Here is a 19,508-nt window from a genome sequence, read left to right as displayed (position 1 = left end):
GAGGCCGAGCAGTTGCCATACCAGGCAGTGATGCTCTCGATGGTGCAGCTGTAGAACCTTTTGAGGATCTGAGGACCCATGCCAAATCTTTTCAGTCTCCTTAGGAGAATAGGTTTTGTCGTGCTGTGTGCTTGGACCATGTTAGTTTGTTGGTGATGTGGACACCAAGGAACATGAAGCTCTAAACCTGCTCCATTACAGCCCCGTCGGTGAGCACGGGGGTGTTCTCAGTCCTCCTTTTCTTGTAGTCCACAGTCATAACTTTTGTCTTAATCACGTTCAGGGAGAGGTTGTTGTCCTGGCACAATACAACCAGGTCTCTGACCTCTTCCCAATAGTCTGCCTCGTCGTTGTCGGTGATCAAGCCTACCACTGTTGTGTCATCTGCAAACTCAATGTCACGACTTCCGCCGAAGTTGTTCCCTCTCCTTGTTCGGGCGGCTTTCGGCGCTCGACGTCACCGGCTTTCTAGCCGCCACCGATCCATGTTTCATTTTTCCTTTTGTTTTGTCTGTTTACACACCTGGTTCCCATCTCATAATTATGTTCCTTATTTAACCCTCTGGTTTCCCTTTCTGTTTTGTGCGTGATTGTATTTTGTGTATTCCGGTGTGTTGTATTTTGAGTCCTGTTTTGTCCTTGTTTGGAATGGGATTTTGCTACATTTTGGATTGAGTAAATCAGTGATTGTTACTCTTATCTGTGTCCTGGGCCTGACTCCTTCGCAATCTTTTAGATAGACTGTGACACTTAATGATAGTGTTGAAGTCGTGCCTGGCCGTGCAGTCATGAGTGAACAGGGAGTACAGGAGGGGACTGATTACGCACCCCTGAGGGGCACCCGTGCTGAGGATCGGCGTGGCGGATGTCCGTTACCTACTCTTACCACCTGGGGGCGGCCCATCAGGAAGTCCAGGATCCAGTTGCAGCGTTTCCCAGCCAGTCGAAATCATGAATCTACTGGCATAATTTTTATGGATATATACAAAGAAATGTAAATTGAAAAAAGGTCAAACGAAATGAAGTGCAGTTAATTTGCAGTCTTTCCAGCTTCAGTTTGAAGTGATTGTGTTTGCTGTGTTGTTGGCTAGCTCCTCTGAACAACATTGTTTTGACGTGTGAGAAAATGTTCTATGCCAGGCGAAATCGCGCCTCAGCTCATTGTTATGGATGTATCCAAATAAATGTCACTAGAAAACTGCTTAAACAAATGCAAATGTGGCTACTTTGCTATTATTCTGGCTGCTCTTTTTTGATGTGACTGTAAGTTAGCAATAACTGTTTAACTGTTTAAGACGGTCCCCTTTTCTAATCAATACCCATAGCTTGTAGGGAGGCAGGGTTGCCATGGTGTAATGACTTGTAGTGCCTTGCCATAGAGTATTACGTCAAGCATTTCATTAACTGCAAAACCACTCATGTCATCTATAGATTAGAATGTCCACAGTGCAAGGTGTTCTACATTGGACGGACAAAGAGACGCCTTCAAGACCGCTTAGTGGAACACAAGTACGCCACTACAGGCCACTAAATACCCTGGTTTAAATGAACCCTTCCTGTAGGGTCGTGATAGGTCCATTTGCTGCCATCTAGTGGACATTTTGATCAATTGCCCTCAGCTGTGTTTAGACTGTTGTTGTTCATGTTTTGCTGTGTTCTAGTGTACAATGGAATATATTGCTTTCTTATTCTTGACACTTCTCCCAGTCATATTAAAGGTTAGAATTACCTTTCTAAGTGTCCTGATACTTCTAGCTTGGAGCTGTATTTTTATGATAACATAGCTGCAGTATTTCACTTTTTGATGTGTATGGTATTGCTTACTAGGTGTGTCCAATCAATTTTGTAACCACTCCCTCTTCTAATTAGGGAAAAGCTGTCCACTAAGCTGGTTGTTTGGAAAAGCTGATCAAAAGAGGACATTGTATTCTTTTTTTGTACTCCCTGACGAAGGCCATGCAGCTGAAACACGTCAGATCTTTAAAACTTTGTTTCTATTGAACATGCCATACTAATAAAGGCATTTTAATTAATTATATGAAGAGTGCCTTGGTCCTCCTTTCTTTTTGATTACCAATTTACCAAAGAGCACCTTCTGTCTTTTAAAATGTACTATTGTGTACCTTAGTAGCGCTTTCCTTCCTCCTCTTTCTGCTACCAAATACTAATTGAGTGTATGTAAACTTCTGACCCACTGGGAATGTGATGAAAGAAAGAAATGCTGAAAGAAATAATTCTCTACTAATTATTCTGACATTTCACATTCTTAAAATAAAATGGTGATCCTAACTGACCTAAGACAGGGAATTTTTTACTAGGATTACATGTCAGGAATTGTGAAAAACTGAGTTTAAATATATTGGCAGTAAACTTCCGACTTCAACTGTATATCTGCCTTGTTAGGGAGATTAAGTATCATACATAATGTGTTATGTAGTCAAAAAAGTGTGTTATTGCTGAAAATACTGTGTTTACGTGATGACACATCTTCACTATTTACTTTAAAGTGACAGAATAAGGGCCATAAATATTCAAGTGTACTTCATCAGAAACATTCTACTCCCATTCCAGTTTGCTACATAATGATATTACATGTCCTTAGACTTGGCTAGGTGCACATCTAATGTGCTTCTATGTTCATCCTTAATACTGTATGAATCTTTTTACACTATGTTTAGAATTGGGATTTAAAACAAATGCTTAGTCATGTTATGACTCGTATTTATTACCTCACCCACAAGCATTTGTGGGGCTGCAGAGTTTTAAACTTTGAATGTTGGAGAATTAAGGAGGACTTTTTGTCTGTTGACCTCACAACAGCAACCACCACCTCACAATTGTTTCTTGGCCACAGAGCTGTGACCTGCAATATGCAAATGTTACACATTTAGAAGAGTCATTGTCCTCTTAAATATGAACTGAAAACAAACTATCACAATCCTTTAACATTTGAAGAAAAAAAACATTGTCACTTTGTGCTTGTATGTTATCGTTCCTGTCGTCTAGAGTCTCTGCCTCACCTTCTGTCTCTGGAGTAATGATCTAGTTGGTGTTGACTGAATTTCTGGCCATCATCAATATTTCCCTTTCCCATTGTCATCTTTATTTGGGCAAATTAGCTGTGGCGCATGTATATTGTCAAGGCTTAAATACTATGGACTAAAATAGCCAATAAAAATATGTGAAAAAGCTTTTTTTTTGTCAATAGGTAGGTAAAGGCGCAGCAGGGTTAAACGGTTGCCATGTTAGCACCCACTATCTAATTCTAGTTGCTTATTACAATATATTAAAATACGAAAACAGATAATCACGATATGAAAAATCCACCCTGCACAAAAGCACTTATTTGTAAGAAATGACTATTAATACTTTTTCATTTTCAACAAAAAAAATGACGGGACAGTAAATGAATTACAATGTCGTCTTTGAAATACAGGCTGTGAAAGGACTCTTGAGGCAGAGAGCTGGGTGACAAATGCAAATATTAAACAACCTTGTAAACATATGCTTTAGACTAACAACAACCAGCTTAGTGGACAACATGGAAACTAATATCACAGTCCCATGCAGCGGTATGCCAACGACAAATGACAGTTATACGTATTTCCAAACAAATGTGGACAAAAACATGACATCAACTATTACAAACAGCAAGTATTGCATGGAGTACATAAGGATGACCAGTGTACAAGCAAATATAACTTGATTTACTGTTTTAGAGGCCAATGAGTCCGGTACATCTGGCCCAGAACCAGGCTATTCTCCAGTGCTGTGACCCTCATCAAAAGAAAAGTCCTGAAAATAGTGATGACTCTACTGTCACTCCAACAGCCTCCTCCTCGACTGTCCATGTCCCACAGCTGACTTAACATTTACAATTGCACTGAGCTGTAGGATTTCTTCATTAACATACAGCTGTGAAAGTATTCTTCAGCTCCCGACAAGATTTGTATGCTGCAAAGTCTAAATAAACAGAACTAGTTAGTAGTATACATTTATGTACCAGGGAAAACAAGGCTTTGACTTGAAATGACTTACCAGAGTCACAAAAAAAGCTTAGTCTTTGATATTTCAACATAGCAAGGACAAAAAAACGCTTTTAGACCTGCAAGCTACAAGCTAAGGCGGCTGTGGATATGGGAATCTCAGTTGTCATAAATCTGGGGGCGTCTACAGCTTGGAGGGCTCTCATGGTTCTTGGAGTGTAGACAAATGGTAGAAGGTGAGAGGGTGTTATGACCCCCGATTGGGGTGGTGTGGTGCTTATAACATAACGACACCTGTCTGGAGCTAGACTGAAAAGGCATCAATACCGTCCACTCAGCAGGACCTGAGAAAGCAAGAAACCGAAGACAACATTTTATGCCCGACCGACCATAAGACTTACCAAAATTATACCATTGACTCTGAATTTCTACTATTACACAGTCATTGACTATCCTATTGAAGCTTGAGGACTGTTAGAAAGGAGCCTAGGGACCATGGAATATCCTGCGTTGTGAGATTGTCATGTCCTGGAAGGGTTTGAGGGTACAAGGGGTTCAGACAGATAATATGAATCACTGTTAACTGCTCTGTCAGTCAGATGCTCTCTTTTTTCTCCAAATGACTTCTGAGTGTGGGTGTCCACTGTACAGCAATGTCCACATCTACTGGGTCGCAGGCTTACAGATTTAAGTCTAATAGCGTGAGGTGAAAGTAGACAAACATCAGAGTGTGTGATATGAAGGCTTAGTCAGTGGACATTCTGAACCTTCTTTGAAGTCATTAGGTCACATGACCAAGGAGCTATTGAAATTTTACATTTGGAAAAATTTATGTAACATCATTTGAGATGAAAATGGGCAAACTAAAGAGTGTGCAATGTGTAGGCCCACTGATTGGACATTCTGAACCTTGTTTGAAGTCATTAGGTCACATGACCAAGGAGCTATTGAAATTTGACGTTTGGAAAAATTCATGTGAAATCATGTGAGATGAAAATGGACAAACTAAAGAGTGTGCAAAAAAGAAGGGTAGTCAGTGGACATTCTGAACCTTGTATGAAGTCAGTCGGTGATATGACCAATGAGCTATTGAAATTCAAATATGTAAATAAATAATTTAAAATAGTGCAAGATGTAAATCAACAACAAAAAAGTATGTGCAATGTGTGTCTATGCCATCGGGTTTGAAAGTTTTAGAAGTAATGGTTAAAGAGCTATTGAAATTTGAACATTTTGATTTGTCACACTCTGTTTACGTCCCTAACTGCTGTTGGTGGACATAAGGAAAACTACAGGCGAATATCCGTCGAATTTCCAACCTGAATCTGTCTTTACCTCGATGTTCACAACTCAGCAAAAAACGTCAATCTCAGAGGAAGATGTAAAAACTATTGAGAAAGAATCTTGAAGAAATGAGACGAGGAAATGAAAAGAAAGACAGAAGCCAAGTTTCCATCCAGTTTTTATGTGAGTAAATTCATACGGTCTAAAATAAAGACTGAAACCACGTTTCCATCCACAGTTTTTATGCGAGTAAATTCATACCGTCTAAAATAAATACCGAAACCACGTTTCCATCCACCGTTTTTATGTGAGTAATTCACGCAGTCTAAAATAAAATCAAGACAGCTGTGATGGAAACAGGAAGTTTCAGAACAATTTTATAAATGCCAACAGATCATTTGTTCGTTCGACATGGTGGGACCTTTTTGTGTCTGTATAATATATTATGCAAGAAATGTCAGTAGAAACGCCTTTATGCGCAATTATTTTTATAACAGCAAACATATTGAAGCAAACTTGGACTCATAACAATCTCACCAAGTAGACTAGCCTACCTGGCCTCACAGCCTACCCGCACTGTACCTGCAAGCTGTTGGCCAGTGCACACGTGCCAAGACCAGAGTAGGTACATTTGCTATTTAACGTAACAGTTTTTGTAACAAAGCTATCCGTAGAGTTGGTAATGCGATGGAACCACATTGGTCCTCCCACTACGACTCGTCAGGAAAGCATGCAGTTTATTAGGCTACAGATGAAATAAGTTATGAACTTCACAGGATGATGAAAGTGCAAGGTGATGAGCTTGATGTTACTTTCCAATAAATATTGAGGGTATTTTTCCGTTGACATGATCATCGATGCCTGGCTGCCATCTGACAAATACAAATGACTTATTTTGTCCATAATAATCACATCATGTAGGCTTTATGTGTGCTCCAACCAACATAATGCAGATACAGTACTGTATTTGCACCCTGCGTGCTGTTGGCTAGAGCGCACAGGCCAATACCAGCGTGGACACACTCCCTATATAATGCAACATCAGTAGAGTTGAAAATGCGATGGAAACCCATTTAACCGCAAAATGTATTTTTATGTGCCCTACGTCATCACGCACAGCCCTTTATCTGCAACAAGTTAATTTCATGGACAATCTGTCGCCAATTGGATGGAAACCTAGCTGTTGAGAGATCTAACATGATATACAGAGCAAGTGACATGATATGCAATCAGTTGAGTGGATGCTGGGAGCAGTGTCCCTTTTGCACAGCTCTCTAATAATACCAGTCTCCACAGTGTGAAATTTCATCATTGTAATTTTCTAAGTGGTAGTCAGTACAAGAACAGAGATATATTTTCTGTTGATTTTTGTACCACCAGTTGGATGCATTTGCGTGCTTTGAACTAGTTGAGAAACGCAGATTTGCTAATGGCTAACATTTGCGTAAACCGTGAACTAAAAGCACAGCTATCATACTTGTAAACACATTATAGTGTTCAAAAACCATATTAATAGATTGCTTTTTATAAACAATGTTTTGTGGTTGCATTTAACCGTCGAAAATGCAGTTAGAGGTAATTTCCTTAGTAGGTGATGACAGAGGTCAGCATGTAGGATTGACGAATTTCCCACTAGTAATTACCAGTTCGAGTGGATTTTTCCCAGCCATATGTGGTAAATTCCACTTCCCACTTGGCTATGAATGCAGCATTTGTGGAAAGTAGTAGATTATTCATGTTGCTAACACCCTCCACTGGGGGCATTCGCCTACAGTTTGTCACCAGTTTGATGTATCAAGCGAGAATCGCCTTTTTTCCATCACAGGACTCTATAGTGTCTCCTACAGAAAATATGAAGAGTCTGGTCACCCCCTTGACAAATGGCAAATCACTCCAGATGGAAGTCAGAAATGCCACAGGAAGTGGTTCATCTGTACCTTCGGAAATGCTACAGGAAGTGGTTCATCTGTACCTTCGGAAATGCTACAGGAAGTGGTTCATCTGTACCTTCAAGAAGCAATTGGAAGAACAACACACATTGAGAATGGATGCCAGGATGCAATTGCATAAGCTAGGACACAAATATCAAAGGAAGATGCCTTGAAGGAGCTAAATGTCAAGCAATAGAAGAAACAATAGGTCACCACTAAACACAAACACTGGATATGAATTTCTTCCTCAAGTAGAACTTTTGGAAAACATTTTCACTAAGATTCTAGAGATGGAAAAGTAGAAGCAACTCACGACGGAGTGTTATCATCTTGTTCATAGGGAACAAACCAACAATTAGGAGAAATACATCAATGTTCAAATGAAGATATTTAGTCGGAAATTGCCCAAACTCATAAATATAGTCCTACTATACCAATCTTCATTGTTATGATTGTTTTACTTATTGTTTTACATATTGTTTATGCTTATACATAATTTATTATTATTTTAATTTGCAAATAAATTCATAAAAAAATCCTACAATGTGATTTTCTGGATTATTTTTTCTCATTTTGTCTGTCATAGTTGAAGTGTACCTATGATGAAAATTACAGGACTCTCATCTTTTTAAGTGGGAGAACTTGCACAATTGGTGGCTGACTAAATACTTTTTTGCCCCACTGTAGGTGGTAACGCAACAATTCACTTGAAAGGCAAGGAAATATGCAAATAAGGCTTTACACTAAGCAATGTGTTAATTTAATAGTGAAAAGTGTGGCGCCATATAGACACTGGACCCGTGTTAAATTTAACAATCTTGATGTTGATTTAAAACTAGCAAATTTTCTGTGTAGTTTAAGAGCGTTGGGCGTTTTCTATGATTTTCAGAGACAAACCACGATTACATTCTTTAATTGACTCCAATTAGCTCTTCCCCATGTCGTTGCTGTAAATGAGTCCTCAGTCAACTTACCTGGTAAAATACGGGTAAAATAAAATCCAAAAGCTGAAGAACATACTCACTTCCAGGTATTTTCCGCAGGCGCTGGAGTTGTAGGCAAACTCATGGAAAATGCAGCACGCTGCTCATGCTCCCAGGTGATATTTATTAACAACAACGTTTCCACCCATAGGTCTTCATCAGGCATCCATATCCCAGGTGGGGGTGGAAGGTCCTATATATATATATATAGGGCCAGTACTCAGTGACATCACTTCCTGAAACAGGGGAAAAAATATATAACATAGTTTCACAATATTAATATGTATCAAAATATATGACCATACAAAGTCAATAGGATCAATATTTACAGTAATATACATACACATACAATATTAAATTAGGATGAAAAACCCCCACAATTTGGACATATTGAAACTATAACAAGGTTTCAAGTCAAACTCCTCTTTAAGGCCAAGATGAGGCATTGTGTTGAGCCTGTGAATCCAGAAAGAAGAAGAAGAAGTTTCCTCTCAATGTCCCCTCCCCTGCGTGACATCTTGGCTATTTCTACTCCACTGTATCTCAGAGAACTAATAGGATGTCCAGCTTGTATAAAATGAACAGTAATCTGCTTTTTTTTTGTCTCACCTGTCCGTATATGGCTGCGGTGCTCACTGATCCGTGTCTTAAGGCTTCTACGGGTTGTCCTGGGATTTTGTTGTTGTTGTTACTTACAACCTCATGCTAATCACATTAGCCTACGTTAGCTCAACCGTCCCGCGGGGGGACACTGATCCCGTAGAGGTTTTAAGGCTTCTACGGGTTTCCCCTATGTAAGACAGACCACAAGGACATTTCAACATGTGAATAACATTGGTGGACATGCAGGTAATCAGGCTTTTGATGTTAAATCTTTGTCCTGTGCAGGGGTGGGGAAATGAGCTGCATTTGTACGTGAAGCTGCATTGATACAAAAATAAAGACTTTCACACTACTAGTAGAAAACAAAATTGGTTTTGGAAAAACAACAACAGACAACAACAAATGGGACACAATATACACAATAACAGAACATGAAACATATTGCTTAGGTCCAGAATGGGAAAATGACAAGTGCGGTTTATGCTTATGCTGTGTTCATAACCAAGTGGGAGGTGGGAATTTACCTGTTGTGAAGTCATAAATACCAGTTGGATGCATTCACGTGCTTTGAACTTGTTGAGAAGCGCAGATTTGCTAATGGCTAACATTTGCTTAAACCGCAAACTAAAAGTACAGCTATCATGCTTGTAAACATATTATAGTGTTCAAAAACCATATTAATAGATAGCTTTTTATAAATAATGTTTTGTTGTTGCATTTAACTGTCGAAAATGCTGTTATCGAGGTAATTTCCTTTGTAAGATGGAGTCAGAAGTCAGCATGTGGGATAAGTGAGTTCAGGATGATTGATGAATTTCCCACTAGTAATTACCAGTTCAAGTGGATTTTTCCCAGTCATATGTGATAAATTCCACTTCCCACTTGGCTATGAATGCAGCATTTGTGGACAGTTGTAGATTATTTATGTTGCTAACGCCCTCCAATCCCGGTGGATTGTAGCCAGGGATGGGCATAAATTACAATTACAACTACAAAATATCCTAAAGTTAAAATATATATATATATATATATATATATATATATATATATATATATATAAATATACTATATATACTAACGTAAAAGTATAGTTTTTTATTTTTATTTTTTAAAAGTTTTATTGACACAATTCCTTTAAAAACAGCTCATACATTTTTTACATCATTGATACACATAAAAACGGCAACACAGCATAAAACACAGCATTTGAAAGTTACATTTAAATTTGTTAAAAAGTACATGTTGTTAAAACCAATGAAAACAACCATGAATAAAAGTACTTTCCTTGTAAAAACATCAAATCTGTAAAAGCCATTTAAAATGTATACTAATGATCTAACAAAGGTAAAACATTTTTAAGACATGAAAAACATGTTAAAAAGTCACTTTGTTAAAAGGCTGTCTTCGGTCCCTTGTACAGGAGCGGGGTGAGTCCTTTATCAAGCTCACCTCATCCTGCTCTTCTGAATAGATCATCGTCCCGTCTTTCGGGGCCCAGAAGAGATCCCTCCCCTAGGCGCATCGCCCTAGGCGCCGCAGCGCTGTCAGGCCGTGGCCGCCGGGACCTAGGGTGTTGTGGGGGACCCTTCGCCTGGGGTCGAGGCCCTCTTCCTTCCGTACCACCCCAGGGCTTCCGTGGCTACTATGGCCACTGCCTGGGGGGTGGTCTCTACGTTTTTCGCTACCAGCAGATTGCGGGAGGACCACAGTGCTTCCTTCAGGCACGTGAGGGTGGACCAGAGCTTGGTGAAGGCCTTCGATGGAATTGGCCTTCGGCCCATACAGCACGAGCTGAGGTGTTAGGTCCTCCCCTGCTGGCAGACACGAGATGATCAGGGGGCCTGCTTCCTTCCACAGGTCCTATTTCATCAAAATCATGTATTTTGTTTTGAATTTTAAATTAAAAAATAAATGTGGAAGTAGCCGGCAACAACATTCTCAGAAATGGTTACTGAAACATTTTACTTGTTAAGACTGTGATATGTTGTTGTTTATTTAACTTAGTTGAATGCATTGACACTGCATAGGAGTGTCTGCTAAATTACCAAAATGTAAATGTAGATGTGGAAATGAACAACTGCAAAGCACACTGGGTATTTTCATTGGCCTTGTTACAAGCAGAGCTTATTAGAATAATACTCAGCATGCTTTGCCATTATTCATCTTCACATATACTGTACATGTATATTTAGTTCATTTAGCAGACGCTCTTATCGCACCATAGTGCCATCACCATTTTGATACCAATGTAGAGTGAAAGGGGGCCACAAAATTGTGAACAACTATAAAGAAATGGTATAGAAAAGTATTTTGTATTTTGAAAATACACATGACAGCTTTCAATAGTATCTTGTTACAAAATACATTGGACTGTAGTTCAGCCCAGTGTAATACAACATACAAAATACTCAGAAGTCATTCAAATACTTATTTCAAATCCATGTAACATAAATACTTACCATCTCTGATAACCAAGCATCAACAACCCAACCTGGCTCTGGCAAAGGATTGTGAAGTGACCCAACTGCTGGCTCAAAATAACTCAACATGTGTTCTGTTCAATATTTACCCAAATTGAATTGCTTTTAACCCAGCAATTTTTTGGTCCATCACTCAACCATGTGGACACATGTTAGAGATAGCTGCCCGATTAAACCCAAACATAATTATTATCATTTTTATGTGAGTAAATTCATACCGTCTAAAATAAATACTGAAACCACGTTGACATCGACCGTTTTTGTGTGAGTAAATTCATGCAGTCTAAAATAAAACCAAGACAGCTGTGATGGAAACAGGAAGTTTCAGAACAATTTTATAAATGCCAACAGATCATTTGTTCGTTCGACATGGTGGGACCTTTTTGTGTCTGTATAATGTATTATGCAAGAAATGGCAGTAGAAACGCCTTTATGCGCAATTATTTATATAACAGCAAACATATTGAAGCAAACTTGGACTCATAACAATCTCACCAAGTAGACTAGCCTACCTGGCCTCACAGCCTACCCGCACTGTACCTGCAAGCTGTTGGCCAGTGCACACGTGCCAAGACCAGAGTAGGTACATTTGCTATTTAACGCAACAGTTTTTGTAACAAAGCTATCCGTAGAGTTGGAAATGCGATGGAAACACATTGGTCCTCCCACTACGACTCGTCAGGAAAGCATGCAGTTTATTAGGCTACAGATGAAATAAGTTATGAACTTCACAGGATGATGAAAGTGCAAGGTGATGAGCTTGATGTTACTTTCCAATAAATATTGAGGGTATTTTTCTGGTGACATGGAAAGGCTAATGTCCTAAATTTCTAAATTATCCTTTTGATTAAGGATTTCAAGTGTAGGCTATTCCGCATTGTTAAAAAACCATGTCCATTGGAAATGCACGATGCAGAATTTCAGAATAAGTTACAAATGCATGTTTATCTAAAAGATATAGGCCTATATATATAGATATAGAACCCTGATCTGCCAATGGGGTTTGAGTTTACATGAGGGTATCCAACTAGTTTGTATGGCATAACTGTATTGGTTGTCAGTGGAGTGAAGGGCACCTCTGGATCCAGCGGATTCAGCACCACGGACCGAGCACCCAGCGGTTGGCTACCCACACATCCACAGACAATACAGTCTCTAGCGCTACGATTGCGAGAGCGACATAGCAGAAACAACAGCCTACAGCGTGGACCAATGGGATGGCTGCATATCAGGTTCACAGCCAACCCGAGTATCTGCAGATGCCTGCATCAACGCGTCGAGATTTTTGCTGGGTTGCTTAAGGATAAGCCCTCTATTTTTAGAATACATTTTATCGTTTTATTTTCAATGTTTAAATCTTCATTTTCTTCTTTCTCGACATTCCCTACGGCGTGTTTGAGAGAAACACCCCCCTCTGTCTGCTTCATCGCGAGGACTGCGATAACAGCCGTGCTATTGATTTTTGCTCTTCAATGGAACACATTTTTACTCTAATAGCGAGTGTTGGCAATACATTTCGCATCTGCTGTGTGCCGGTATTGCCCTCTATGAGAAAGAGACTATTCCATTACTCTTAGCTGAAGATTGAGACACCACACATAGACATAACAAGAACCGGGAAACGTTCATTCATAGAGCATTCAGTTCCATAGCGCCTTGTCTTGCTCCCCCCTAGATACCCCAGGACCGTGGACAGCGCTTGTGCCAGTGGCCGCAGCTCGGTGTGAAAAACAACTATTAGGCCTATCGGTTAATCACAATCATAACGTGATACTCAAGAATTGACTAAAAGTAAAGATTACAAGCCGTGGTTCTATATGGATTAAACCAGAAGACTCTACTGATTTCAAGGTAAGACATTGTGACTTTATGAGCAGTTGTTATTCTGCAGCTTGTGTCAGCATCATTATCAAGTGTTTTAATCAACATGCTATAAACAATACAGTATATTCGGTGTCTTTATCATTGCACTGCATTTGTCTTTATTGGGCACAATTAAGCAACCATTTTAAAATTACAGTGCGAATTGGTTGCTTGCATTCCATATCTTGGTAACTGAGAGAGAAAATGTCTTCAATAATGGGTCATGTGTCATCAATAAACAATATTTATCAATATCCCAAATACAAAAAATATGTAACATCAACAACTGTAACATCTATATCTATATCAAAGCTGTCTTGTGCTAAAGTGGATGGTGTTTTCATTCAAGGCTTCCATTTTGAAGCTAAGATGGATGCTTGCGCACATTTCTTTATCATGCTTCGGTGGCCTTATCCTGCTCCTTATATAAAATGCATAGTAATGATGTAATGTTTTGCCTGGTTAGATTCATTCAAATTCGCATTCGAAATTAGAGATATGGAACATAATCCATCTAATAAATGATATTAACATCACGATTGATATGAATATTAAACAAGTCCTAATTTCAAAATGGTATAGTGAATGCTGCGAGATTTGGCCGTTATGAATGAACGGTCTCTGGGGTGTTTTATATAGTCCAAGGTCTATTCATTCATCTGTGACTAACACACACAAAAAACATGCAACTATGAACCTCCTGTAAACACAGGCTATTTAAGAAACGTGATAATTATTCATAGGCCAATTAACACACATATAAGGAACTGATTGATTATTCTAAACCAAGCTGTAAAGGAATTTGATTTGGTTATAAGTTGGACATTTTGATTACTTCAGTTTTAAAGATAGGAAGTCAGATTTGCGTCTGATGTATGTCAACCGAACAAACTAAAAACGATGTGTTTGAAATAAACACTAAATATTAATACTATTCAAATGTAGTGTTTAATATATCTAATGCCTTCCAATTAATACAAATAATACAATACTTTACCTCCTACATTTTCCAAGATCAACAGTTGTTGTTTTAATAACTGTTGAAAATGCATTCAGTAATCAATGTACAGCTCGTCTTCGATACAATTGTCATCCAAATACCAAATGTTTACGATGCACAAAACGCTGTAGCATACTACTTTGTAATGCACTTTCTCTTCTGTTTATTGACAGGTACCATTTCCCCTCTCAGAGAACAAGCATCTTTGGTTCTTCCCATTAAAATCACTTTTGTCAGATCCCTCAGAGAAGAGAACCAACACTCCATCCATAACTCTCTCCCCCAGAGGAACCATGGGTACTGTACTGTCCCTCTCCCCCAGCTACCGGAAAGCGTCCCTGTTCGAAGATGGCCCGGCCACTGTGGGCCATTACACGGCCGTCCAGAACAGCAAGAACTCCAAGGACGCCAAGAGCCTCAAGCGCCAGTCCCTCATCAGCGTGTTGCCATGGAAACGCATTGTGGCGGTATCGGCCAAACGGAAAGGTTCCAAAAAGCTCCCACCCGACGACGGGCAGAAGGTCAGCACTGAGCACACCATCACCAACAGCCAGAAGCTGAAGAAGTCCCAGTCCTGCGCCAACTTGTCCTCTTTCACCACGCAGGAACCCACCATAGCTGCCACCATCCCCACCTCCAAGACCGTCTCCAACGTGGCCGCAGCCACCAAGAAGAACTCGCTGACCGGTTCCACTGGGGGCCAGGCAACGAACGCGGGCACGCCCAAGCGGGTGATCGTCCAGGCCTCCACCAGTGAGCTAATGCGTAGTTTGGGTGAGTTCCTGTGCCGGCGCTGCTACCGGCTGAAGCGCCTGTCGCCCACCGACCCGGTGCTGTGGCTGCGAAGCGTGGACCGCTCCCTCCTCCTCCAGGGCTGGCAGGACCAGGGCTTCATCACCCCGGCCAACGTGGTCTTCCTCTACATGCTGTGCCGCGATGTGGTCTCCTCCGAGGTTGCCAGCGAGCGGGAGCTGCAAGCCTCTCTGCTCACCTGCCTCTACCTGTCCTACTCCTACATGGGCAACGAGATCTCCTACCCACTCAAGCCCTTCCTGGTGGAGGCTGAGAAGGAGGCCTTTTGGGACCGCTGCCTGGAAATCATCAACCGCATGAGTGGCAAGATGCTGCAGATCAACTCTGACCCGCACTACTTCACCCAGGTGTTCGCCGACCTCAAAAATGAGAGCAAGAAGGAGGAAGAGAAGACAAGGTTGTTGATAGGCCTCGACCGATAAGAGGAACCGTGGGAAGATGGTAAAGGGAGGATCAGGGGAGAAGTGGGACGGGTGGGATGTGGATAGGGTCAGGGTGGCACGCACAACTACAAACAGAACACAAATGTTGTCTGGTGTTCCCATCTTGTATTAGTAGGAAATTGATTTAGCTGGAGGCCCATAATGGCCAATCAGGAGGCTCTGGTGTCATATATCATGTTAACAAGGCCAATGTTTGGGCATTATAGTACTTACAGACAATCACACAGATAAAATTACTGATAACCTTTATGTTGAGTGAACAGTAAAACACTGCCTTCAGGATATTTGATAACAGAGATGCAGCTTGGTCTAGGGCTGGACACATATTACATATTACTTCAACAGCAGCCAAACCTGACAAGATTACATTGATAGAAAATGATGACCCCTCACAAACCCAAAACAGGTCATCAAATGTCAGTGACTTGAGTAAAAAGAAGAATGGCTGAGTAAAAGACAGATACATTTTATGTGTCCAGATTCAGAGTCAAGAGAATCACTTTAGGGACTTCAGAAAGCTGTGAGGCCACTGCATCCCTTTCCCCCTCTTGAAGCTGCATCGGCATCCTTACTGACCCTAAATATTAACACAGACAGTGGAAACACCAGACAACTTCACTGTAGTAGTCTGCTTGTGTACTGTACATACTTAGGGGGGAGGGGGGGAGAACGAATAAACTATAAGAGAGTCATTAAAGCAACCAAAAGCAGAGCTAAGGAGAGGATCCGTGTGGATTCACCAAGGCAATGTGGGGGCACAAGAAACATCATGATTCCACTACGCATGTGATCACGTCCCATGTCATCACGTGTCCCCTCAAGACCTCACGTCTTCACACGTCCTCTCAAGTCTTCTCACGTCCTCATTTCCTAATGTCCTCCACACAATCACCAATTGCCAATGCCCCCTACCTCACCACCAACAATAGCCTGCCCAAGTCTACCCCCACAACATTGCACTTCTTCCCACAACAAGCATGCCTGGTTTTATTTCACCATTTACAGATAAGAGTGGAACATTGCCAAACCTCATCCTCCACCACAGTCCTGATTTGTGTTTTGGTGTGGAGAGGAGACTAGAAAGTGATATGGAATGCCAGTAGAACATGCTGCTGAGTTGATTGACTTACAAAACAACACTAGTCGAGAACTACAGGAGGCTATTATTGTGGCACTTCATGTGATGTGTCCAATTGCTTGGTTTCCATTGAGGACAGAACAAAATGGATTCTCCATTCAGTCATCACCCTTAAAGAGACGCTTCCCTCCCCACTGATGGTTATTTATGTAACGACTTGTGTTGACATGCATGTGTGCTTCTATGGGTTCCTAGCATGCTGCTTTGTGTTCGCACACCACGGCTACGTCCTAAGTGGCGCCTTATTTCCTATGTAATGGGCTTCTCTGGCCAAAAGTAGTGCACTACATAGGGAATGGCATGCCATTTGGGACATACCCCCACATTATTTTAGACTGAGAGCAGTATGCTGCAATGCTGCCCTTACCTTAAATAATTATGATATTATGATTACTGATTAAGTCTTTGTTTTGATGAAATCCCACCTCCTGCAAGGTTGGGATTTCGAGAGTCCTGTGTCATATCGTTCTGAAGATTAGGATTTATAAAAACAACAACCCAAGTCTTGGATCATTATGCAGAACAAGAAAGACTTCTTCATGCAATCATCCTATACATTTCATTAGTTACTATTATATTATTGTGTATGTATGTTGGAGTTGACAGAGCCAGTGACTTGTGTTCTACCAATGTAACTCAGTGGCCACATGTAACAAGAGAAATAGGAATTATCTGTCCATTTCAGAATCTCCACCTACTTGGCCATGTAGCTCTCAATTTAAACTGCCATTGATATTATCAACGGTCTCAAACCTAATGAAAAATCTGCATATGAAAATCAGATTGCAGAGTCAGCGTACTTGTTCATCCTGTATGATATATTTGGGATGGATTGGACGGAAGGTAGCTGATGTATAACTTTCAGATAAAATTGGAATTATAATTATCAAGACATTTTCTTTGCTGTTGCTGTTCAACTCAGCGAAGGGCAAGTTGCAAAGAACAGAGGGAAGGAAACAAATGTTTGGAATGGAACACCCAGCCTGTTTGGAATGGAACACCCAGCCTGTTTGGAATGGAACACCAAGCCTGTTTGGAATGGAACACCCAGCCTGTTTGGAATAGAACATCCGTCCTGTATGGAATGGAACACTCAGCCTGTTTGGAATGGAACACCCAGCCTGTTTGGAATGGAACACCCAGCCTGTTTGGAATAGAACATCCGTCCTGTATGGAATGGAACACCCAGCCTGTTTGGAATTGAACACCCAGCCTGTTTGGAATGGAACACCCAGCCTGTTTGGAATGGAACACCCAGCCTGTTTGGAATAGAACATCCGTCCTGTATGGAATGGAACACTCAGCCTGTTTGGAATGGAACACAGCCTGGGACTCTATGGAACTCTATGGAGAGGGGCGAAGTTCACCCTGTATCCTCTTCTTTCTTTGACTAAGTCATAACTATGTGCCATGTTTTCACTTGCAACACAAACAAGACAACACATTTGTACAATACAAAGTTAATGGGGTTATTTCATTTTTTCCCCCCTTTTCATTTGTGAATCCTATTGTGTGCAACTTTGTTGAACAATTAAAGTCAAAATAGTGTTATTGGAGTAAAGATGAGGCAATCTGTGACTAATGTATGTGGATGTATGACTATGTATGTGAGTGAGACTTTATATTCAAAAAAAAATACATTTGCAAGCCTTTTGAAATGTTCTGTTTCTTTGTGACTGATCTTGTGAATGAATGTTGAACATTGAGGCAATAGGAACTCCATCTTACACAGATAGACTTGGTGGAATTGTCATTGTATTGGATAGACCAATCCTGTCCCAGGGACCTCACACTATAAATCCATAATGCAGACAGGCCAAATACTTTCCACCTCCTAGCCATATAAAGCACTGTATAAACAATATGAGGGAAATCCCTTCATCTGTAGGCCTGTTGTTCTGCCCCTGAGCAAGGCAGTTAACCCACTGTTCCCCAGGGCCCCGAAGACGTGGATGTCGATTTTGGTAGCCCCCCGCACCTCTCTGATTCAGAGGGGTTGGGTTAAATGCGGAAGACACATTTCAGTTGAATGCATTCAGTAGTACAACTGACTAGGTATCTGCCTTCCCCTTTCCATGGATGCCCCCCGTAAAAAGAACTTCACTTCCCATGAGCCTGCGCTACCCAGTCTAGCCACAACGAGGCAGTAGAGAGTTGCTGCTCGTCATAAGGAATGCTGAGCAACCTGCAGCTTGGAGATTTGAGAGGATAGATACTGTATCTAGGTAGCCTCTACTATCCATGGCAGGCCGATTTGAGAATGACTACATTGCAGTCGAACTGCGGATAATCACAGATCTACAAATAACCTTGCCTTCCAAATAACTACTCACTATGTGATTAAGATTAGCAATGTTGCACCTTGTCTCGCTCAAAGGGAACCCCCTTAAAAACAATGAGAGCGCTTTGCCATGCTCAAACGCTAATCTGCAGCGGGGTGGACAACTGCAGAGCCGTATGGCCTCGGAAGTGGTGGAGTGTTTAGGATGAGCTGTCCACGGTTGGTGGTGCTGAACGGGCAGCTAGCTGTTTGTACGTGTGAGGACCGCTGTCCCTGGTCCTGACCAATGTAGTGGCGTTGCCTGCAGAGCTGAAATTACTGCCTTCGCAAGATACCACCCACCCAGCACAGTTTAGAATCAGGATTCTAGCTGCTTATTCACAATTGCAGATCATAATATCAATCTATAAACTACATTGTGTCAATCTATAAACTACATATATAAACTCCAATAGCTACATTGTGTGCGTAATTCGTTAGCACATATTATTTACTGGTAAACTAGGCTACACACAATGTCACGTTAAGGCCATAGTTTGGTTTAACAAAATAATTTTATTGAGAATTCTCAACATTAAACAGAGAATAGGCTACATGGATAATAGTGTGTGAGAGTGGGAGGGGACACACACATGGGATCAGGAGGAAGCCATTCCCTAAGATTCCCTATCCATCAATCGTGCAACGTGAGGGACGTTCAATG

At 40.9% G+C, this 19,508-nt stretch overlaps 1 protein-coding gene across 1 annotated transcript; it reads left to right on the top strand.

The window, feature by feature from the left end:
• The first annotated feature begins 12,414 nt into the window (after positions 1 to 12,414).
• On the top strand, positions 12,415 to 18,174 carry LOC110537968 (cyclin-dependent kinase 5 activator 1-like). Its single transcript, XM_021624457.2, has 2 exons — positions 12,415 to 13,118; positions 14,304 to 18,174. Exon 2 carries the CDS (start codon positions 14,424 to 14,426, stop codon positions 15,363 to 15,365), a length of 942 nt encoding a protein of 313 aa, XP_021480132.1. The 5' UTR covers positions 12,415 to 13,118; positions 14,304 to 14,423; the 3' UTR covers positions 15,366 to 18,174.
• The last annotated feature ends 1,334 nt before the right edge of the window (positions 18,175 to 19,508 follow it).

The sequence above is a fragment of the Oncorhynchus mykiss genome, chromosome 12, assembly GCF_013265735.2.
Source record: "Oncorhynchus mykiss isolate Arlee chromosome 12, USDA_OmykA_1.1, whole genome shotgun sequence".
NCBI classification, from domain to species: Eukaryota; Metazoa; Chordata; class Actinopteri; order Salmoniformes; family Salmonidae; genus Oncorhynchus; species Oncorhynchus mykiss.
Note: the sequence above shows the minus strand (reverse complement) of the source record. Positions and strands in the feature narration are given on the sequence as shown.

Bases quoted from the DNA above. Each gene is read 5' to 3' on its own strand.
- LOC110537968 (XM_021624457.2), top strand. From the start codon at position 14,424: ATGGGTACTGTACTGTCCCTCTCCCCCAGCTACCGGAAAGCGTCCCTG.